The sequence below is a fragment of the Microplitis demolitor genome, chromosome 1, assembly GCF_026212275.2.
Source record: "Microplitis demolitor isolate Queensland-Clemson2020A chromosome 1, iyMicDemo2.1a, whole genome shotgun sequence".
NCBI lineage: Eukaryota > Metazoa > Arthropoda > Insecta > Hymenoptera > Braconidae > Microplitis > Microplitis demolitor.
Genome location: NC_068545.1, coordinates 24,667,965 through 24,693,302, shown reverse-complemented (window position 1 = coordinate 24,693,302; position 25,338 = coordinate 24,667,965). Strand labels below are relative to the sequence as shown.

Here is a 25,338-nt window from a genome sequence, read left to right as displayed (position 1 = left end):
GTGCACAGTGGCGACGTCGTTTTGTTGAATTGCGAACTCAAAACGACCAGATTAAAAAATATGGACGCCGAGAACGACAATGACCGACTATAACCGACTCTCGACGATGACAACGTCGAGTATCGTCGATTATTATCACCGTCGACGAGGTTCCTTGTTTCGGAGTGTTTTGGAGTCCGCGTTAATCTGCGGCGGGGGCGCACTCGCCACCTCTATTTTATTTTTTACTCATTTCTGCTCATTTATTTTCTTATTTTCATTTGTATCAACCGCGTGTGTATTCTTATATATATTCATACTCATATATTTAGTGTTGTATATAAATATATCAATATTTACTATATCTATGTAGTTATCTGCATAAATGTACATATCTATGTCCAAACACATGTAAGTACGTATGTATGTATGTATGTATGCCTGTCAATATTTTTTAAGTGTTTTTATTTTTTTTTTTTTTGACATATTTTAATTTAAAAAAAAAAAAATCATGGTATAGAAAATAGTGTTGGTTATTTGAACGTTGGTATCGGTAGTTGTCAGCTGTTTCCGTTTGTTATATTGTATTGTTAAGAGCATCAAGAGCATTAAGAGCGTTAAGAGTTATATTACATTGAGTAGTGAAAAAGGAAAAGGAACTACGTAAGATAATAATTATTATTGTGGATTCGCCTTTTGTTGATTCCGCACCAGAGTCAACCAGAGTACTCGCGGACGAGGCGGGAGTACTGAGTAGTCACTGAGTAGTTGGCTTCAACTAGGGCTCACGTAAGCATGTGTCAATCTATTTAATATTTATTAAACCGGTAGTTTTTCTTTTACATTTTAAATTATTAAAACATTTTTTTCACTCTTGTTTTAAACAATTTATTATTAAGTATTTAATCCATTACTATTAAAGTTTTTTCAATGAATAGTCGATAGAATAGAATGTCTGTTTCAAAAATTATCTGCTGCGAGGAGAAAGTTGTTTATTATTATTATTATTATTATTAGATATTGAGTACTAGGTATGTAATGATTTGTGTTTGATAAATTATAAATATTAGATAAAATAAAAAGGGCTGGGTTACGAGGAAAATTCGAAAAAATTTAATGTATGGAGTTGTAATCATCGACGAGGTCGTCGTCGTCGATGGTTTTTTTTTTCTTTAGTTATCTTTAGTTTTTATCATTACAGTTAAGGGTGTAAATTTAGTTTTGCTTTTTAATTACATTGATTGAAATTAAGTGGGTGAATTTTTTTAATTATTTTATATCTAATTAATTAATTGATTAATTTTTTTTTTTCTAGATTACAAAGAGTCCAATGACACTAATTTCGGGTATGTCAAAAAAGATGGAATTAAAAAAAAAAGTAAATCTGGTAGTGTGACATCTGGATGAACGCTGGGCTTAACTGTCGTGGCTGTTGTGCTTCCAAAATAAAAAAAAAAAAAAAAACAAAAAAAAAAAAAAACAATAATAATAATAATAATAATAATTTTCGACAAATAAAATGTGGACTCGGTAATCTTTAAATAATTATTGAAGAGGCTCGTTGTTTAAAAAGAACTAACGTGAGTTTGATTAAGTGTTTTTTTTTTTATCTTTTTATATTATAAGTTTTTTTTTTCATTTGAAGTGAATTGGAGTTTTTATTTTTTTTTTTTAATAATGTGATATACTTGCAGTTACATTAATTGATATCGGCTCATAGGATTGGAGAATTTTATCTATATTTAATGCTAGAATTATTCTGGCAGTGTTTGTCTGATTTAATTAATTAACCATTAACTATTGCCAATTGTTTTGTTATTTTTTTATTATTATTACTTTTATCTATGAACAGTTAGACTGTTCTATATTTATTAGGTTGCATAAAAATACTGAGTATGTGTGTTGTGTGTGTGTGTGTGTGTGTAATCAATACATCTAAATGAGATTCAATTGGTTTTTTTTATTAGATATAATTTGTTTGTTGTTATTATTATTATTATTATTACTTTTATTATATTAAAGTGATTAATTAAAATGGAAAATGATTAATGACAATAACAAATGAACTCTGAAAATGATTGTTAATAAGTTATTGTAATAAAAGTTCACCGTGGGATTTAAATAATTGTGATAGAGAATAAATAAATAAAATAACTTTAGATAAAATAAATATTTTAAAAGTTTAAGTGTTGTGCCATTTTACCAGTGGAACGTTAAGAGGAGGCTGCGGATAAAACCAAGGTAAACATTTTTATACTTTTAAATATATATATTACTTTTTTATTATTTATTTTTAGCAATTGTATAGATTTTAATGAAGAAAAAAAAATTTCCATTATAATTTCGTATAAAATTTTTATGTAATATATATATATATATATATATATATATATATATATATATATATATATATATATATATATATATATATATATATTTTCCCGGAAAATTAACATGATTCTGATGTAAATAGAAAAAAATTACAGTTTAAATTTTTCTTTTGTAAAAATAAAAGTTTATACAAATGAAGATTGTTGTCAAATGACAATAAACTTTTACGCGGGTGGCGAATAAGAATAACTGTGTTATTATTTTGAAAAGTCAATGGATTTTTAGCTGAAAAAAAAAAATTTTTATATAATTGCATTGAAGTTATTAAATAAATTAAACTATGATATGTTTCTCCTTGAATTTAAATTGCTATGGATGTCACAAATGATCCTTTATCGTTCGTATAAATACGATAGAGGCGGTAATTTTAAATTTACACTCGTATATTTTATAAAATAATATGATTGAAAAATAAATTTTATTATTTAACATAAATAAATATTGATTTATATATAAATAATTATTTATTTTACTATAGTTATTATAAATAATAAAATTTAATTAAAATAATTATTTTTCAATTTATGAACTTTATATTAATTTATTCATTCCGGAACTCAACTAAATGTATGACATTGTTACATCATAAATTGTCAATAATGTTATTGAAGTAAATGAGTTATTCAATACTTTTTTTTTTGTTATTTTCTATTGTTTATAATTAATTTTTTTAAAATAAATTATCTTATCAATTGACCTATTGTAGTTAGTTATTGTTAATTAACGCACACAATTTAAGCACGTATGCAATGATGATTATAAATAATTTTAACATTGAAGTAACACGCAAGAATTGAATATTCAACTGTTGTGACTTCGCCCACCAACATCTAGCCACCCACTTAATAGTTTACATATAATATCTTTGTTACTTGCATAAGACTCAAACAGCTGTTTTTTTTACAGTATTTTTGTTATTATTTGACCGAAAAAATAAATTACATATAAACTTAATAAAAAAAAAAAAATAATAATAATAATAATTGAACCAATTATCTTTATTTATTATGATTATTTAAAATTAATGTTATCACAAACGAACGGATGAATTCATATTTATATATTTATTTTTTTTTTTATCTCCATATCGGAGTGTAGTAATTAGAATAAAATTAGATAAGAGTAGTGATAATATGTAATGAGATTAGGGTGTATAACTGTGTGATGTTAATGATGATTGAACAGTTGAATGGATCAGTAATCACCAAGTAATGGACAGTGTCTAGCATCCTATTGCTATTATAGTTTCTTACATGTCTATATATATATACAAATTCAAGGACATAAGGTCGATAATTTCTCTCGACGTGATTGAGTTATATAATCTAATTAGTTGACATAAATAAAATTTATTTTAATTTAAGTCAAATTAAATTCAATCACCAATTAAAATTTTTTTTTTTTATTAAATTGTCGAATTTAAAATTATAAAAATTTATACTTTTAATATTATTAGTAGATTTTTATAAAATAAATAAAATGCATGCGCTGTATTGCATATGTGAGTTATTTTAATCTGAATAATTTACTCACGTACAAGCCGAATTTTTTCTCTGTTTTTAATTTACTTGTTTTAGCGCCTAGTACACTATAAATTTTATAAAAACTTTAAATTATTTATTTTCAATATAGTGATAAAATTTTAGAGAATAATTTATAATATTAATTATTATAAATAATTATGAATATGATTGAAAAGTATTAACTTAGAATTGGTGTGAGACAAGGTTATAAAGAGGTCGAGGACGTGTGTGTGCATTAATTTGGCTCTTTGACTGAAAATGAATAATAGACGTGAATGAGGACGTGGTGCATGCAGTTGAGTTCGAATGCAACAAAACATAAACCGCGAGACCAGACCGCCCCCATCTTTGCTGCCAGACAAAACGGCGACAGAGATTACATACTAGAAAAGTTAAATCGTTATTATTATCTTTATTTTATATCTTATATATTTGTTATGTTTAGTTTTTTTAGATACAGACCATTAGTCTACTTTCGTATATATAAATATATATATGTCTGTTTATTTCTTATCGTTTTTTACTTTAGCAGTTCAATCATCTGTACAATTACATTTTTTTTACTGTTTATTTATCTGAGTTTTATTGAATATTTTATAACTCGGATGTTTATTATGATATTAAAGTAATAGAATAAGTTGTTTGCAAACTAATATAATCTATATTATTAAAAGTCCCGTAGTGACTGCAGGTTGCTAGTGTTAAGTAATTTTCAAGGCTGAGATACTGCTTCAGGAGATTGAAAGAAAATTTCAATAGATTTTACCATATTTTTATTTTTTAATAAATTAAATATTTTTTCAGGTCAAAGTAAAAACAAAAACAAAAACAAAAAAAAAAAAAAAAAAAAAAACAAACAAACAAACGAGTTTATTTAAAATTTTTAATGTTTAAAAAATTTGAAAATAAAATTTTTTATCACCAGTTTCGAAAGTTTACCAATCATGTAGATTAAATTAATGCGAATTTTAACATTTAAATTGCAATTAAAAAATTATAATTTATTATTTTATTTTAATTTATTTGATACATGATTTTATGACATATATTTGTTTATTTATTTAATAGTTATTAGAGACAGTATTATTGTGTAAAAAAAATTAATGCTGAATCTATTGAACAGTTTACTTTTTTTATAGTGAATCATAATAATGAGGGGTCACAAGTCATGCGTCCTCATTGCTATTATTCATTTTATATTGCGAGTATACGGAATTCCTTTAACGCAAATCGTTGTCATTATAACACTGAGCACGTGCTCGTACTAGAATCGCGTGATCGGGGTCTTTCTCGTGGTTGACTTATTTCAAATGATAAAACTGACTCAAGACGACACTCAACTTCTCGCCTAGTACTCTCTCATATTTATCATCTCCTCTATTGCATAACTTACATAAATAACACCATTTTTTTTTACATAAATAAATATATACTTGCAGTTTAAATTATTTATGCTTTTTAATAAAAAAAATTTTTTTCGTAACTTGAATGTAAAAAAAAAATAACAAGATTTCTTTTTTCAAACCAAAAATATATATTTCATATAAATTAGATTTTTTTTTAATTCACTGTAAAAAAAAAAAGTATATTCATATAAATTTTTTGGAATTTTTTTAGTCATTAGAGACGTGATTCTATAAATTTACTTTTTCTTCAATTATATATGTGTAATCTATAAATCAATATGTTGATTAACAATTTATTTATTTTTTGCCTAATTAGTGTGACTAGTAGATGTATATAGATTTAACAAAGATTTAATTTAAAATTAACTTGACTAATGTTTTGACTTGTCATAATGTTGAAAGAGAATGTACGTATATAAGATATATAAAATATTTTACATTCGCCATATGCCATACAGTTAGTCGATATCGCGTGTCTAGTAACATTGTCGCGAATTATGTCACGCGGCACGCGAAAAAACTAAATGTTAAGTTCTATCTGTGATATTTAAAAAATATATAGAATAAAAAAAAATAAAAAATGAAACAAAGAAATATGAACAAGCAATGGATACGAATACGTAACACTTGAAACAAAAAAATTTCAGTGGGACGTGACCTACCTCTAAAATTATTATTATTGTTATTTTTTTAATGGTAATCAATAAAATATTCAAATTTAATCTTGTAGAATTAACTGGATTTAAATATTAAATGTGTATTTACTTGGGTTGAATAGGTGTGGTAATATCTTTTAATTTTAATTCAAATATAGTACACGTGGTTTCTCAAATAGAAAACAGTAGTGAGATAGACAACATACTATTGCTTGAGCTGTATTTTAAAATAATAATAATAATAAATAATAATATACACGATATCTGCGTGTATCCATAAATGGGAGGTTTCATCCAATATTCTGACAGTATCACCGTGTGCTTTTATTTCATATATATATATATATATATATATATATATATATATATATATATATATATTAATAACGTGTCATCGTGAAAAATAAATAACGTTTATTCTTTGAATATATTTTGCATTAAGTAATATTTTTATTTTTTAAATCGAAATTTAATTAATTTTTAATTTTTATTCATTGCATTGAAATTAATAAAAAAAAAAAAAAATCTATTCAAGAGAATGTATATCATCTTTATTTTTTTGCAATTGGTGATATAGAATGTTTGACGACATTCTTAAGTTTCTTACGTCACTTAGACACACGGTAAACAAGTCCTTATCGTTGATATTGGCCGGAAGCCAAGCCATAGTTTTTTTTTTATACACTTTACTATACACTATAGACATTAATATTTAATGATATCATATCTAAGTATTTTCAATCTATTGTCTTTGTTTTATTTATTTTTTTTTTTTTTCATCAACATTTTATTAAATTATTTAAAATAATAATTATGATTATTATTATTATATATCTTATGTTGTGATGTCGATCCCTCGTAATACATGCGCAATAACAAGGACACCGCTAGAATTCGTGCGGAGTTCCGCACTTCCGGTTTATACATTATACATAAAAGCAAGTAAAGAAATAAAAGGAAATAGCCAGTTCTCAACGATCGATACTTTTACAACTTCCCTTACCTATATGCAATTGACGTAATGATTAAAGTTTTCAAAACTGTTCAATAACCATGACGATATTTTTGTTTATTTTACTTTTATTTAATATACTATATACGTCAATCAAATCATAATTTATGTTACACTATCTGTCAATCGTCTCATCAATTATTTTCATTTTTTAAAAATAATTAAAGCAATAAAATTTTTTTAAAAATTTTAAATAAGGAAAAGATTTATGAAGATTCGATCGATATTTTTTTTTTTTTTTGAAGATAATTAATGAGTAAATTGTTTTTACTGCAATGCACCATAACAATAGTGGTAGTTAATTTACCAGTGTTGCGTGTATTATTTTTCATATATATATATATATATATATATATATATAAATTTAATTAACTCTTTGCTTAATGTAACGAAATACTAAATGATTATTGCGTTAACTTGTTGATTAAACTGATATGATATCGGTCACAGATTAATTTTATCCAATTATATATCTGTTATCTATATTTTATTGTTAATGTATAATTTTTTTTTTTTTTTTTTTATTGAATGACAAATTATTAAGTAATATCTGTTAAACACTTGGGTTAAATTTAAAAATAAATAAATCCTATAATTAAATAAAAATTTTTATTGTTTGATTATAAATGAAATTTTTTATTTTTTAATTACAGATTTATAGATGGAAGGAATCAATAACGAAAAAACAAACGAGACTGATGACTGTTTTAATAAAAAAGATGCGATACTCGAGTGCGATAGCGATACGAATAAAGTTAAAAAGGAAGATAATTTGAATAGTGATAATGATACGACAAATAGATTAAACGCAATGTCGTCAACAAACGGTAACCAAGGAAAAAAGGATTTATCGCGTGAAGAAGACCCGGAGGAGGATGAGGGTAAGGGCTCGGATGAAGAAACGGAGAGTAAAGAGAAGACTGAAGTTGAGGATAATAAACGTGATGATGAATCTTCAACAACATCAACGTCAACTTCGGATGATGAGTCCGAGACAACTTCGGAGGATAAAACTGAGCCTTCAGCAAAGCCTGAAGAGGCGCCTCCTCCCGCTGCCGAAAATCCACAAGAAAAGACTGAAGAACCCGCGAAAAATGATGATACCACGGATGACAGTGATATTGATGACGATCTTGTATCGACTATAAATTACAACACAATTACCTCGCTCGCTGCGTTAAAAGATATGTTGCAGTGTTCTGGTGAAGACTCCGATGGTGTCGACAGTTTTTTTCATCATTATTTTTTGTCACATGTTAATCGTTTGCCATCGAGAAATCAAACTCACAGTCCTTATCCCTGGGGCAGAAGACTTTCCGAGTGTCGTGAAGAAGATGAAGATGAGACTGAAGAAGGTAATACTACTTAAATTTTTATCAGATTTATTTTAAAAAAACATCGACCTTTTTTGAATACACGGCTTCAAAAAAAAAGTAAATATATAAATATCTCCTAGTTTAAAATTATTTTTTATATTTATAAGGCTTCAGTAACAAGCGTATTAACGTTATGGCTTCTCGAGGTCTTTTCCGTCAGTTGCCAACATTTTCAACAAAAATATTATACAATTTATGTGTCATAAACCAGTCATCTCATTCAAATTCATTTTATTTTAAACTCAGCTCATCATAAAAAAGAAAAAAAAAAAGAAAAAATTGTACATTTCTTTCCAAGCTATCAAGTAATTGAATTATTTTTTTTCATTTTCTATATATATTTTCCACTATAATAAAATAAAATAAAATTTTCCGGTAGCTGTAAACAGGAAGTTTTAGTATACATTAAAGTGTTAAATTACAATTATACCAATATTAGAAATTTTAAATAAATTTACAGCATTAAAGCTTTTGTTAGTTGGCGCGAAACCATCTCGTAGGCACTTGCATTACATTGCATTAGGTAACGATATACTATTTATAAATTTAACTTTTAAATTAAAAGCATGAAAGCGTTCATCAACCTAACTTAAGTATATTTACGCTTAAAGTACTTGAGGTCATAAAATTTTATGTAATGTACCTTTTTTTTTTTTTTTTCTTCTTGATATTTTATTGCTAGTTTTTTTTTTTTTTTTTTTTTAATGTATTAATTAATAAACTAGAAAATTTATTATACGAGACAATTTACTTGTTACAAACTATCCTGATAAATGGAGTAGACAGTTTTAATCGGAGTTTCTGCATATAGTTGCAGGTCAAGAGAGAATATATAGACGCACGTGGGTTTAAACTAAAGTCGTATTCGATAATCAACTTACTATCACTCCCTTTGCAAATATTTTATAATGTTACTATTTTTATTAACTTGATCTACTTTAATAATGGTCACAATCATTAATTTGTTTGTTTTTTTTATTTAATCTAAACGTTTTACAAAGATTAAAATTTTATTTACGGTTTTATTTGAATTAAAACAAGTAGTTTATTATGTTCAACACTTGACCTTGTAGCTAAATGTTAAAAAAATATAATTTAAATCGTTATTTATGATAATTTCTCAAGAGAATAATGCATTTGTTGTCAACATAGAAATAATGATTAAGTACTTGTCGTTGAATTTATTATATTTGTAAACGTTTTAAAATTATAGGAATTATCTTTATTTATTTTAAATTTAAAATATAAAAATTGAATGTTTGTTTTTATTTTTTCTAAGGAAAAACGAATGAAATTGACAAATCAAATGAAAAGAAAGTGATAACTCAAGAATCACAAGATAAATCTGAAAGTTTAACATCAAAAGTATCTAGTCCATCGTCGTCGGAAAAATCAAGTTCAGAGAAAATAGATCTTAAGTCTAATACAACATCAAGTGTCTCGGAGTCGAGGCCGCCGCCTACTGCATCAACAGGTTCTAGATTTACTACAACAATTGTTACGTCACCAACGGCTAATAAACCTCTGTTACGACGAAGACATACTTCTGGTCCTACTACAATGACCTTTCCTGCAACAGATCCGCCTAATTATTGCAACAGTATGATTTTTTCACGTACAAGTCCGTTGCCGAGTCCGCATCTTGATAAAAGATTTTTTGATTCAAGTTTGATTGAAATGAAAAGTCAAGCTAGCAGTTCTAGTACACTTGATTATGATTCTGCTGAAGAAATTTGGATTAAAAGAGTTGATTTTATGCAGGAACGAAAGCGCCGAGTAAGTTTTACATATTTATTTTAATAAATTCTTTAAATTTTTTCGAAAAAATTTTCATAATCTACTATAATTTTATCTGTTAATCTTTTTATTGTCTCTAATAAATAACTAGAAACTTTTCATGGGTAAAAAAAAAAAAAAAAAAAAAATTAATTAATTAATTAATTAATTGCCGACTAATAAAATCAACGAGAGAAATAAAAAAAAAACAATAACATTTATTAATTTTTGTTATGAGATAAATACAAGTTATTGCAGACATCGTAATAACAAGTCTGTTAAGGTGAAATAGAAAGAAAGTGTAAGAATGATAAATTATTTAATCAACAGTTATGTTTACTTGCCAACTAAACAGTAGTATTACTTGAATAAAAACTATTTCATTATGAAGAATAAATAAATAAATATCAATGTTACACTGTAAAAAATAAGGAGTGAATTCAAAGTGAGGACCGATTTTATTTAAATCCGAATTAATTCCGTCACTCGGAGTTTCAGTGGAGTAATTATCAAGTAAACTGGATTTTATTTGAATTCACATTCACTCCGATTCAGTGATTTAATATTGTAAATTGTTTATAGTGTACAGATTTAATGTCATCAGTTATAATTATATCAACTTTTTTTTATTTATTTATCAAAGTAAATTCATTAGAGTATTGATTTTTAGCTGTTACTTTTATCTTATGAAGATGTTTGAATAATTTATAACTTACAAGAAATTTTTTATCCTTGACCTAATTATTTTTAGCATTCATTAATAATTTCGTTAGGTTTTTTTTAAATTTTTTATACGTCATGTTTTTAGTTGCATTAAATACGAGCTACGAACAAAAGTAAAAAAAAATTTTAAATAAAATTTTTTTAGAGTTTTTATCTTTTCAACAAAAACAAAACTTTGTAAAGAAAAAAAAATTGTAAGTTAGTAAAACAATACGTTTAAATTGTTTAATGATAAATCACATTTATTTATAATTAATGACAAAATAACTTTTTTATTGTTTTTTTTTTTTTTTTTTATTTTTAATTAAATTCCATTCAAGCTTCAAAGTAATTACTATCGTCTATTATTTTTAATGACCGACAGATTTAATTAAAAATGAATTGAGTTAGAAATTTTAAAAGTGATAATAAACTATTAATTTATCTTGAGTAAACACGAAAATTAATTGAGTATAGTACTTATGTAGATATGCGCATCTATCGCTTGATAAGTGTAGTGGAATAATTTTTGAATATTCTGTTTTAATTCTATCGAAGGCTAATGGCTAGAAAATACACAATTCTCAATTCGTCATGTGTAGTTACGTTCGAGTGACGGTGTTCTCTGATTAACCGCTGTCTTGAGGAATTGGAATGCGTATATTATTGTTGTAATAAAGCAATGCATTCATTGAGACATTATTTTATGAAATATTTTGTAATATTTAAATAAATAAAAAAAAAAAAAAAAAATTCCTTGCTAATCAAAAGTAAAATAAACAAAATAATAATAATGATAATAATAATAATAATAATAATAATAATAATAATAATATATATAACTAGATAAAATAAAATCAAAATTAGTTGATTTTAAAAATTTATAATAGTCATATATTGTTATTTTAAATTATGAAATAAATAAACTGATATCAATAGAATTAATCTGAAGTACAATTTAATGAGATAGTCTCTTTTGACGCAGAGTTTTTTTATCTCATATATGACACTCGTTGTCTTGTACAATCAGTTTGCGTTTTAACTTGCTTTGAACTACGTGTCAACGTGTTTACGTGTCATTTTTTAAACTATTATTTATTTTAATTACTATTATTTATTTAATTTATTAAAAAAAAAAAAATAAAATGCCGGCGAGTACTGACCAAACGTCTTTTTTTATGGGACAGAAACGTAAATATTCAATAACTAAATCAACAGAACGTTTTTCGAATAGTAATCATGGAACTTATAAGGTTTGATTTTTAATCAATTGTCTCGATATATATTTTTAAATTCATCATTATTGCCATATCTGATATTTTTTTCTAATTATTTACTACAGTAATTATATTATGCGAGTGGTAGAGTTGTTATTAATTCAATGCCAATGAAATTTGTTATCTTACAATCACCGGATTATTTATAGAAAGTTATTTACCGATATCTCATTTAATTTTTTTTATCAATTACTTTTAAATAAATTATTTAATACTAATTAATACAAATTGATTTAGTGAAATTATTAAATTTTATATGTTAATCTTTAAAGTAATCAAAAATAAAAATTTTTTCGATTAATGTTTTACTGATAATTTTTCATCAGATAATTAAATTGTAAAATTAATTTCTACTTCAAAATATCGTTTTATTGAATATTTCGAAATGTAATCAGTTTATTTCATTGGTTTTATTGTTGCAAATAAATAAATATAGTTGCATATGTGACACTTTGACAATTTAATAATAATAAAAAAAAAATACTATTATGACAAGGATTCTAACGTTTATTAGAACACATGGAGATATTTTACAATACTTAAATATATTTTTTTCATTATCCATGAGATTATGCTTGTTGTCTAACACAATCTGTCCACTTAATAAAATACTTGTTCTACATTTTTTCAAAACTTACAATAACGTGTGATATTTATATCAAACCTGAATATTGAGATAAGATAGCTAACTAAAAAATAATATATATATATATATATATATATATATATATATATATATAATTATTATTTTATTGTAATTACAGTAATTATTTTTGATTTAATAATTTTTTTTTTTTTTATTACAGGAGTTGCGTTTATCTCAGCCGTTGCCAGTCAAAAAAGAAGAGAAAGAGGAAGAAAAAAAAGTTGACGTTTCTAATGAACAAGTTGAAGGCCTTCGGCCACGAGCAGGTTAAATTAATGAATTAATAAATTAACAATACAAACCGGGAAAAATATGAAAAATAAAATCCTAGATTCAAAACGCCTTGTGTAATTTAAAATAATATAATTATATAAATGATTTATTTTTTTATATTTATTTATCTAGGTACTTGGAGCCCGAATTCAGATAAGAAAAAAAAAGTACCAAAACCAGCGGTAAGCAGTGCACCAAATTCCGGCAGATCAACTCCATTACCTCATCACTCTATTGCTGTTAATACATCAGCATCTGCATCAGCAGTTGCATCATCACGAAAACAACCAACAACAACACGTTCTTGCTCCACTAGCCGCAGTAATAGCCGTAGTAATAGCGTAGATCGTCGAAGTGAAGAACTAAGTCCTACTAAACGTAATACATTTTTGGGTAATTTTCGTTCGAGAAGCAAGTCTGATTCTAGTAAAAGGAAGTCCAGTATTATTGCCACCGTCAGAGCGCAAGTAAATAAATTATTTATTGTATTTAATAAGTTTTATGTATTTATAATAATAATAATAATAATAACTATTATTATTATTATTATTATTATTATTATTATTATTATTATTATTATTATTATTATTATTATTATTATTATTATTATTATTATTATTATTATTATTATTATTATTATTATTATTATTATTATTATTATTATTATTATTATTATTATTATTATTATTATTATTATTATTATTATTATTATTATTATTATTATTATTATTGACAGCTACAATTGTATAAAGGAGGAAGAGAATCAGGTAGTGGTGGATCTGGTGGGTCAGGTGGTGTGGGCGGTGGAGGTGAAAGTTCAACTGGAAGCTCTACAAGTGACGTTAATCCAGAAAGAGAGCCACGAAGAAGTAGAAAAGATGAACGTCGCGCTTCTGCTGATTGTATGAGAAATCCTGTTTCTAGAGTAATTGATTTACTTAGACGTAGCAAAAGTCCAAATACTGTTGAGGATAGACGAAGAGGCGTAAGTTTGTTATTTAAATTAATTATTTAAAAAACAAAACATTTTCAGAATTTGTTTTTAAAAATTAGATCACATTTTCTACATTATCTTCTGTCAACTCAGTAGTTATTTGAATATTTATCATTAAATAAATAAGTCAAACGATTAAGGTAAGAGACCCACTACCCGACCACTCTCCATAAATTTGTATATCTATATTTACTAAATTTTACTAAATGTAGATATACAAATATATGGAGAGTGATCGGGCACTACGTCTTTTACCTTAAATATCTTTAAAATTAAATTAAAATGTATTTGACAGTGACATTAGTATTTAGTAGTAACAGAATATATTGAATGTGATTGTTTGAGGTGTAATTGTAGATAGTATTTTTTATTATAAAGCTTGAATCGTTAACAATCGTATGACTTGTAACATAAATTATGTTAAGCAATTAAATGATAAGGTCATTTGGTGGTTTAATTTTTATATTATCCGGTGTATTATTAGATAAGTAATTGTTAAAAGTATGAGTTGAATTGAGTGTAGATTGCTATAGATCAAGGAAGTAAACGTGTGGTGAGATGAGATTTAAATGATATTAATATTATTGTTACTCTTGATATAATGCATTGCTTTATTACGGCAGTAAAATACGCACTCCAATTCCTCAAGACAGCGGTCGTTTTACTATTTACCAGTAATCCATCAGGAAACACCGTCACTCGAACGTAACTCTTCCACACATGACGAATTAAGAATTGTGTAATTCCATAGAATATTCAAAAATTATTCCACTACACCTATCAAGTGATAGGTGTAATGCGCATATCTACGCGAGTAATATACTTACATAGATATGTCCTGGCCCTGGATAAATTACTGTTAACAAATTATAGTATGAATCTTAGCAGTTTATGATACAATTTGTGCACATGTTAACAGTCATGGTTTGAATAGAAAAAATAGACTAATGTAATTTTTATGATTTGCTCATCAATTAATAGTAAATGTGTGAACGAAAAAACAACTAAAAAAAATTGAGCATTTAAACGGCTGTTAAAAGGTTGATGACATGTATGTGAGGAGGAAAAGACTGTGCGCTCATACGCCGCTTAGTGGTGACTCTTGAATTCATTTGGCGTAGTGTCAGGATTCACTACTAAGCGACGTATAATACTCGCTTATAATTTATAATTATTATTAAAAAAATTTAATAATTATAAATTGTAAATCGCATAATTTATATTTCAATTAACATATCATATAAAAAATTGTGTGTGATTTTTATTTTAATTTTAAATTCTAATTAACCGGTAGTTATAATTGAATAATTGAGATTGACGTATAGTTTTTATTGTTATTATCGTACTCTAATTAATAAATGGTATAATGTTGTGACGTACTGAATAGTTGTAACTAGTGGGAGAGATTACGCGAATCATCGCAGACCGGTACATATGTGTACTTTTTTTCACTCAGTGACTTGACGGGATTCGGTTACAAAGCTTTAACAAAATGTTTCGTCTTAATATTTATTTTCACGTCTAACATATAAATTATTATATTTTAAATAAAACAAAATTAATCACCAGACAAAAATATTTATTTATTATTAAAAAAAAATATATATATTTATTATCTAAAATATAATTATAACTTTTATTTATTTATTATTATTTTATTTTAACTCAAATTAAAACAAAATTATCATTATTATTCTACACGACCTTGCTTCTTCATGTTTCTCTTCATATGATTACATGTGTGACAATCGCGTGTGCTATGTAATAACTACATATTATAACTCTTGTTCAATTTAAATTATCTCGAGTACGCGTTAAAAATCATTTTTATTATTATTATTATTATTTTTTTTTTTTTTTATATTAAATAAATTAATCGGCAATTAAATTAATATATTTAAAATTTTTAATTGTAAATTCAAGTGTTTTATTTAAATTTCGTTATTTGTTTATTAAAATTTTATAATTAAATTTTTTTTATGTCTTCTGAAATATCATTTATTAATTTATATAAATTTACTTAAAAAAAAAAAAAAAAAAAAAAAAAAAAAAAAAAAAAAATAATAATAATAATAATAATAATAAATAAATACATTACATCAAAGATATGATTATACTGTCTGTGACGTATTTTTTTGTTGTATGTCACTTTAGTGTACGTAGATCAGATGTCACAGAAGGTTGCCGGCAATACGGTCTTTACAATGTAAATTTATACGATATTTAATAGTCTTACTATACGGTCTAACTACTAAATCTAACTACTGTTGCAAAGAAAAAAAAAAGTTGCAAGTAGATTACTCAACTTTTATAGACGAGCGCAGTAATTTTTTTTTATCTTCTAAATTCATTCAATAAAGTTTGTGTCAATTAAAAGTCTTGATGAGATACTATTTAAACTGTCTTAATTATGTTAATTAACGAACTAAATATTACGTGGCAACAAATATGAAAAAAAAGCACGTGTTGAAACAATTAATATAAAAAAAAAATCTAAACTTTGATTATATTTTTACGACCCTAAAAAAAATAGTAAACAAATTGTAGGTAAAAAAATTTCAAAATCGATTGAATATTTATTTAAATGTGTTAATTAAATTTATTTACACATTTTAAGTATTAAATTCACATGTATTATAGCTGATAACGTAAGAGTGTTTTACATCTGTCACATGTGTACTATTTAAGATAATTAGTTTTTTAATTTTTATTTTTTAAATATTAATTTTGTTATGAATTAAATGAATAATTTAATGCCTGTATTATACAGTAGCAATGCATTATAAAGCCGTTACCAGATATCCTTGACATGATATTTTTAAAATAAATTACACTATAAACATTTAATGTTGACTATAAACATTGTAAGTAAGTAATACAGTAAATATCAGTCAAATGATATAGATTTTTTTTGTTTTTTTATTATTCGCGTTAGTACATCTGCATAATATAAAGGAGAGTTATTTTGAATAATAAAATTATGTGAGATGAATTTAATATAAAATAAAAAAAAGAAAAGGTTAAAAGTTTTGAGTGGGTTGTGCGTAATAAAGACAGTAATAAATTATTTAAAAATGTCATCATATTTTCGTTGGATAAAAAGTGGAAAAAAAGATGACTATTGCGGCTCTAAGCCTCGGAGTCGTTCACTGGATTCCAAGAGTCTTGAAGTGTCTGGTATACGTCTGGTTTTGCAACATGTAATTTATACAACTTATCCTTAACTTAAATAATTAACACTTTGTTTATTTTTTTTTTTTTTTCTGTTGATTTTAAATTTAAATAATTGTGATAAAAATTAATATTGATATTTTTAAAAATATTTTACAGAGATCTCAGAATCATCATTCACATCAGTCGTCGCTGTCATCGTCTGCATCAACGTTACCTTCCACATCAGGATCACAATTAGCTCACCATGGTCAAGGTATGTTATAATTTAATTGTAATAATTATTTTATTTACCAAAGTCGTGACAAAAAAGTTATTAAATTTAATATTAAATGTAATTTCTTAAAAGTATTTGAAATTTATTGTTTAATAAATAAAATAATATATATTTTGAATGCTTTTAATAAATTAAACGTCATGATGTTTCCTATAAAAAATTTCATTTTTTTTTACCAAAAAATATTAAATTCCTATCTTTCGGGTCAAAGTATAAACAATTTTTTAAATGTACGAGTACAACAATGAAAGTTGCATTAAATTTTTTTAACTAAGAGAAAGAGAATTAAATTTAAGATTAATTTAAGTATAAGTTTAAGTTTAATTTTAATTTTAATCCCAAAAAATTTGACATTTTAATTAAATTAATTCTTATTCAATAATAATTATAAGTAATTTTTTTTTCTTATCTTATTTTAAATTAATGTTTCAATTTTTTATTTAATCAATTATTAAAATTTAAAAACGGGTGACCGTTAAAAGTAATGAATATTTTTAAAAAAGTGCGGAAAGCGGCTTTTAAAAAATAAACAATAAAAACATAAGGCAATGAGAGAGTAATAATTTTACCAACTGAGTAATACCTTGTTAGTTACAAATTCGGCCAGTGCATTGCGTTTTATTCTCATGATAGTATAATTTAACATTAGAGTTTTTCTGGTAGTGCTGGTACACTGGGGATTTGACGACTCGACGACTGTGGTAAGTTGGTGACTCATTTGCGTTCGCGCCCGTTTCCATATTTAATTCGCAACATCGGCGTCTTTAGCTCTGCGCTCTTGCTCTCTACTACTCTCTACGTCTCTACTATACCTCGGATAATAAATTTAGCTTCCACTTTATCTTGTACACTATACTCTGTTCATATCAATATTAACGTTAAACGCGTTAAACGTATTGTATTATACGAGTTTTACGTGTATAGGACGTTCAAGACTATAATAATTTTCGGATCTGCGCATAAAATACAGACTGATACAGACACTGTGTTGTATATCATAATATATAGTAGACCTCGTCAGACCTCGTGGTTTAAGAGGCTGAGTTGGGCTGAGTGTTGAGTGGGTTGAGTGGGTTGAGTATTATATAGACATTGAAGATTCGAGATATTGCCAAGTTGCCGACTGCGACACCCGTGCAGTCATGCACGTACACCCCGTATGAAATACTACGAAATACTACGAAATAATACCAAATACAACAAATTATAAATTACTAATCGTTATAATTTGTTGCCGGTTTTTAAATTATCACCAACAATAACAAAAATAAATATAACAAACAATGTCTGTTTAATAAATAAATAATTGTCAATACTTTTTTATCCAAGTGCAGTGCAAGTGTATTTATGTTATTATAAATATAAATTACTTTTATTTTTGTGAAAAACATTCGACAATATCAACATCCGTCGGTAAAATTTTTTTTTACAAAAAACATCAACAGTAAACAATTAAATATGTGTAATTTTAGTTTAATTTAGTTTGACAGAGTGCAGTAGTTTGGCGAAATGAATAAATTATATGTGCGCATTACATGAATAAAAAACTATAATTGCTGGCATGGAACATGGAACGCATTTGTCAATAACCAATCGTATTCTTGTACTAAAAAAACTATGCGGCAGCGTAATCACGTGTGCTGTTAAAATAATATTTTTATAAATAAATGATTCGGCATTAAAGTTATTCGATTTAATCCTCATGTCAACATAATAACAATTTATACTAGATTACTTTGATTATAAACATTAATATGTAACAAGTGGATAATTTGTGTTTTATTTTATAAACAAGTTTTTAATGGATATTTAATATTTAATGCCTATCTATATATTTTGTGGGTTTGTATAAAAAAAAAATATTGGCAAATATTTAATTGCTATTGTTTCCTTGATTTTTTATAATTTTATAATTAATTGTTGTTATTGAATTAAAGGCGGGATTAAAATTATAAATATGCACTGGCTGGTGTTATTTGTGCATAGAGCATCTTTGTAAAATCAACATAAAAAAAAACCGGTTTATCCAGATATTTATAATCCGATTAATTTGTTACATAGTCATTGCTGGGTCAAGTACATTCCACCTTCTATTTTATTTACTACTTTGTTCATCATCATCATCAACATCATCATCAGACAGTATTGGTTTTTAGTGACACCAATTTTTATTATTATTTTATTTTTATTTTTGAGTAATATTGATTTGACTTGATAAATGTTCGATTATTAATTGAAGCACAAGGTTACTTGAACCACTATGTGAATGGACATTTAATTTTATTATTTTCTACAACTTTAAAAAATTTTTAAGATTATTTTTTTTTTTTTATTTAATTATCACGCCACTCTATAAATATTTATGTAATTAAAAATTAATTTTATGAATGAATAACTCATGCAAATTGTCACATGTTGATTCAATACCAAGAAAAGCATAAATTATTATTAAATTTACTTTCATTTATTATCTCGATTAAATATTCAATTATTTATTGCAGGTATTTTGACAAACCACAGACTTAGTATTGGTTTATTAATAATTAAACAATAGTAATTTCCATTATCAGAGGAGTCGATTTATTTTTATTTAGCCTAGATTTTTAAATTCTTAAAAAATTTTAAATAAATTATTTAGATAATTACGAACCGAGTAATGAGTTTTAATTAAATGTGTCTTTTAAATAAAACTCAATCGTATCAATAATATGAAATCAATAGTCCCAATACAATATCAAAATTATTAATTTGTCATTTTCATTTAATTTAATCAATATAAAACCGCCGGAACTTATTAATTGATTCATCGATGCCCTTCTATGACCCACTATATATGTTATTTGTTTTATTTAACAAGTCTCGTTTATTTCCTTTTTACTCAATATTTTTTTTTCAATTATCATTTAGTCGTAGACATAATTCCCGATTTTATCAATTTAAAAATAATTACGCAACGATTTATATTTATTCAATAAATAAATATATTCTTATTCTTATAAATTACTTTCATTTTGTCTGCCAAGATTTGCCTGATTATTACAATTTTACTTTAACGCCTATATTTATATATTTATATGTGATCAAGCAGAAATTAGACTGTTAATTTAAAAATTTCATGACCCTTTAAAATTTGGTTTTTTTTTTTTTTTTGTCATTAAGTAAATTTCATTCAACTCGTTGTATTTGTTAATTAAAAAATTAATAATTGTATAAAAATTACTTATTGTTGATAGTAACAATACTAATAATTGAAAAAAAAAAAAAAACATATATATATATATATATATATATATAATTAATAAAATATGAAGGCTGTCTGATGATTGTTTATTCGTATTGAATGGTCTCACAAGACTTTACTTATTTTTTTCTTTTCTTATATTATATATATTTTAAATGGCTACTATTGTTGCTGAATGACAACCTTATATATATACATTTATATCTTATCAGTTGCATTAATAGAGGCTTTAACAGTCTTGGTTTAACAATCGCTAAAAGTCATATATAAATTGACAAAATGTGACAAGACGGTAAAAATAAAACAATGAAATTTTTCTGTTTTTTAAAGTTATTGCTTCAAATATTATTACATATATTATTTAGGAAATATGAGTCATATAATAAAATATATGTAAAAAATTTAATATTTAATTGAAATTAAGTGGGAATGACAAATAATACTTTAAGATATTCGTAAATGAAATGTAATTTTATTACGTAAAATATTATTTATTTCTCTAGAGAAAATTGTCGACAGAAAAAAAACGAGTTCTTAGTGGAAAAAATTTTCTTCCATTATAAAATCCTTTTTTGCTGTGTGTGGAAAAAATAAAATCAACACTACTCTTTGATCATTAAATTCATTGACTACTGGTTATAAAAATTAATTATTAAATTTTTTAATATTCTTGTTGACATTAAAATGATTATTTTATTTTTGATAAAAGATATTTTTTTTTTCTCGCTAATTGATATTCTAATTATTTTTACTTATCGAGAACTGCAACAATTAATATAATTTTTAAATATTATTTTAAAAAGTACGCAGATAGTACACACGGATTTAAAAGATCATTTTTTGTTTTTTTTTTTTTTTCGTTTTGTAAATAGTTTATTTTAATTTATTCATATGATAACGATTAATTATTTTTTTTTAACCAAGATATAATAGTAATCTTTAGTTCGTCTGTCATTTCATTAAATTTTCTGTTTGGAAAATTTAATAAAAATTTATTCGATTTATTATTTTTTAAAAGAAAAATTATTAATCACAGCAATATTGAGTATCAAAAGTAACTTTTGCGACAAACATAATAATATTTTTTTTTTTTTAAAATGTGTAATACTAAACGAAAGATAAATCACCTGATAAAATATATTCTCATACTATAGAAAAAAAAAAAAAAATAAATATGAAAATTGATCTTTTATCAAGGAACCTGATCCCCCTTAGAGATTTAAGATAAATAACTTTTCAAAGATATGGAAGTTAGTTATAAAGTTATCAACCCAACGATTATTATTTTCCAGTCTTGCTAAATTTAAATAAACACATCAAGTCTTTCTTAAAAATATCATGTCAAGCCTTATACATTTTATATAAAGCTCGTGTCAATAAAGTTATTATTGTTTCTGGAATGTTTACGATAATTGAGTTTTAAAGTAAAATGAAATCTAAAATAAAAAAAAGAATAAAGAAATAAAAAAAAAAAAAATGACAACTATCCAGCAAGTTGAGTTTCAAAGTAGATCAATACGATCTAGTACCTACAATAACTATAGTATACATATATATCCACACTAAAAAATTTCATCTCTTCTGACCTAAATACATACACATCGTAATGCCCTTGATCTACCACAACAGTGTCGTATAGTAATAAAAATTTTTTACTGTACTTAAATCTTGTTTTAAAATTTTTTATAATTATCAATTCTTTTATTCTTAAAATTATTTATATATTATACTCCCAGTATATATCGTATTCCTCGTCATTAGCATATTACCTTTGCACTTTAAAAAAATAATAATAATTGAAATTTTTTATTATTATAAAAACTTTAAACTCGCAGTTGACCTAGATAACAAAATCTGAGTGACATCACTTGAGATTTACCATAAAAAATTTAATCTCTTATTCGAAAATTCTATGAATTTTATTCTATCATCTTTTTCTTCATATATTTATTCTAAGTATGCTGATTAAAATAATCATAATCAGCATAATAAAACCTCTCTGTATATTATATATGATTAAATTACATGTGACAATGTTGAAAAGAGTTAAATCACATGTAATTTATTAATTGTCAGATATTTATATTTATCTGACACTACTCTAATAGTATCCGGTATACTTTTATTTTATAAAATTCAGTTTTAATATAAATATCAGTTGAATTATTGTCTAATCCACGTGATGAATCTGGCAAAATTAACTGGTTTGCGTGGGTAATTTTAAATTGGCATCACTGCATTAGATATTCATATGATTGTCATAAAATCATTTGACCTTTTACTAAAACTTCCTACACTATTTCCTCCCTTATCTTTATATATACATTTAAACGTCCATTCAATTGTGATTTAAATGAAATTACATTAAAGTTTAGTATAATTTCCCTCGTATAAAATTTTATCACCTCAGTAAACTATATTATATCAATATTAATTTTATACACAGAAAAAAAGGATTTCTTGGACCGAATATTTTATACTCGCCCCTAGAAAATTTTTGCATTATAATTTGATAATAAAAATTTTTTCTTTATTTATTGAAAATCATAATTATTCTTGGGTACAAAAATAAAACTGGCGTAAGAATCAACTGATGTTTGTTTTTGTGCTTATGCCATAAAAATTTAACGATTACCACATGATAGTTGAAAAAAAAAAAAAATATATATATATATATATATATAATAATCTATTATTTACACAGATAAGATTTTAATCTAAATTTAAGAAACTTTAGCAATGAAATATTTAATAAGCCAATAAAAATATTATAATTTTTCAACGATAGAAGAAAAAAAAATAAATAAAATTGCAACCTTAATTAAAGTTTAAGTATTTAATAAAAATAGATAAAAATGCACGGGTTAAGTAATTTTCTGTCTCATCACAATTCGAGTTCAAGTTCAAGCAATGATTCTAAAGACAGTCAAGAAAAAATTTCTATAAATGAAGCTAAACGTTATTATCAGCAAGACAACACACGAGCTCTTAAAGATTTGATTAATCAACAAAAATCGACGATAGATTCTCAAAAGATAAATATAAATGATCGACAGCAGTCACGGAACTCGGTTGGGTCAGCCCATTCATGTGGTTCTTCATATGGATCCAGTCATGGTTCGTCTTCCTCAAACTATGGATCTGGAAATCCGTTTCATATCGGCAATAATAATAATAATAATAATAATAATAATCAATCTGTTTATCATACTATACACGGATCTGGTTATACACATCATAGTCCATTACAAACGCTCTATCATGTATCACAGAGAAATCAATTTCATCGTCATTCAATAAGTAACGGTACTGGTACACCAATCTCATTGAGCCCTACCAGTGAGACCACTGAAAAACGTTCTCATCACAATCAGAATCACCATCACCACCATCACAGTATTCAAGAGATGATAAGACATTTTGGCCGTAGACTTGGACACATAAGACGTCAAAGTGAATGTCAAGAAACACCAAAAAAACATGAAGATGATTTTAGAAATAGAAGTCAGAGTTTAGATGGTTCATTAAAAATTTCTTCGCCCCGGATTGCTGATGACTGTGAGACCACTTACAGAATTTATGAAAGCATTCTTAAACAAGGTAAAAAAAAAAAAAAAAAAAAAAAAAAAAAAAAAAAAAACTACATTTTTTATTTCTCTGATTCCTTAATTTATTTTTAAAAAAATTTTCAGTGACATTAAATTAACACTAAATTTTTAAATAATTTTTATACTTTTTATTATATAATCTTTTATTGTGTAAAGATGTATTGTTATAATTTATATAGCTGTTTATACATGAGAGACAGTGTCAAGAATTATTTTATAGGGAGACGTTTTTTAGACTCAGCCAACTTATACTTTGTTGGCAAAAGTTTTATTTGTTTACATTTTGTTTTTCTACACAGAGACAATTACTTAATTCTATTATATACTTTTTATCTTAGATCTATTTTTATATAAAACGAGAATTATACATATTTTTTTTTATTTATTACTATCACTATTTTTTATTTCCCATATAAAAGATATTCAATTTCATGCTTTATCTTGCAAATAATTCAATTTTTTTTTCCAAGATATGCTTCAGTTACGTTTAATTTATTGAATTAAATTAAATTTACTATTTTGTCATTTTATTTATAAAAAAAATGTCGATAATTCAATTAAACTATAATTTAAATATATTAAAATAGCTGCATGATTATTTCAAGGTCTATTTAATATTATATAACTTGTTTCATTCAACTCTTGATTTATTGCACTTGCAATTAATTTCATTATTATTATTATTATTATTATTATTATTATTTAAATAATTTAGATCAACATACATATGTTATTGCAATTATAAAATTATAACTTAACATTCAATAAACAAGCGCTTCAATAAAGTCGCAAAAAATAAAAAAAAAAAAAAAAAAAAAAACATTTAATTACTTTTAGTAAATTTGAATTGATATTATTTACATACTTGTAAGCGGCTGAGGCAGCCATTCGGCACGCGCGTAGCTCGGGCGATCACCGAAGTTAAGTAGCATCGAGTATGGATTAGTACTTGGCTTGGGTGACCGTTTAGCTACGCATCGGGTTCGAACGACGGCCTCTGACCGTTAGGTGCGGGATGAAAGATCCAGTG

The 25,338-nt window shown here is 24.9% G+C and overlaps 1 protein-coding gene across 4 annotated transcripts in view; it reads left to right on the top strand.

The window, feature by feature from the left end:
- The first annotated feature begins 138 nt into the window (after positions 1-138).
- LOC103577948 (dentin sialophosphoprotein) overlaps positions 139-25,338 on the top strand; it is a 39,841-nt gene continuing 14,641 nt past the window's right edge. Inside the window, exons 1-10 of one of the 4 annotated variants that reach the window (XM_053740335.1) lie at positions 139-390; positions 500-768; positions 1,295-1,559; positions 2,002-2,220; positions 7,621-8,322; positions 9,623-10,119; positions 12,905-13,010; positions 13,150-13,484; positions 13,754-14,002; positions 17,342-17,438. In XM_053740335.1, the coding sequence (XP_053596310.1) occupies positions 7,629-8,322; positions 9,623-10,119; positions 12,905-13,010; positions 13,150-13,484; positions 13,754-14,002; positions 17,342-17,438 (1,978 nt within the window). In that variant the 5' untranslated portion in view covers positions 139-390; positions 500-768; positions 1,295-1,559; positions 2,002-2,220; positions 7,621-7,628. The other 3 variants (XM_053740333.1, XM_053740336.1, XM_014440685.2) reach the window with 3 other exon arrangements.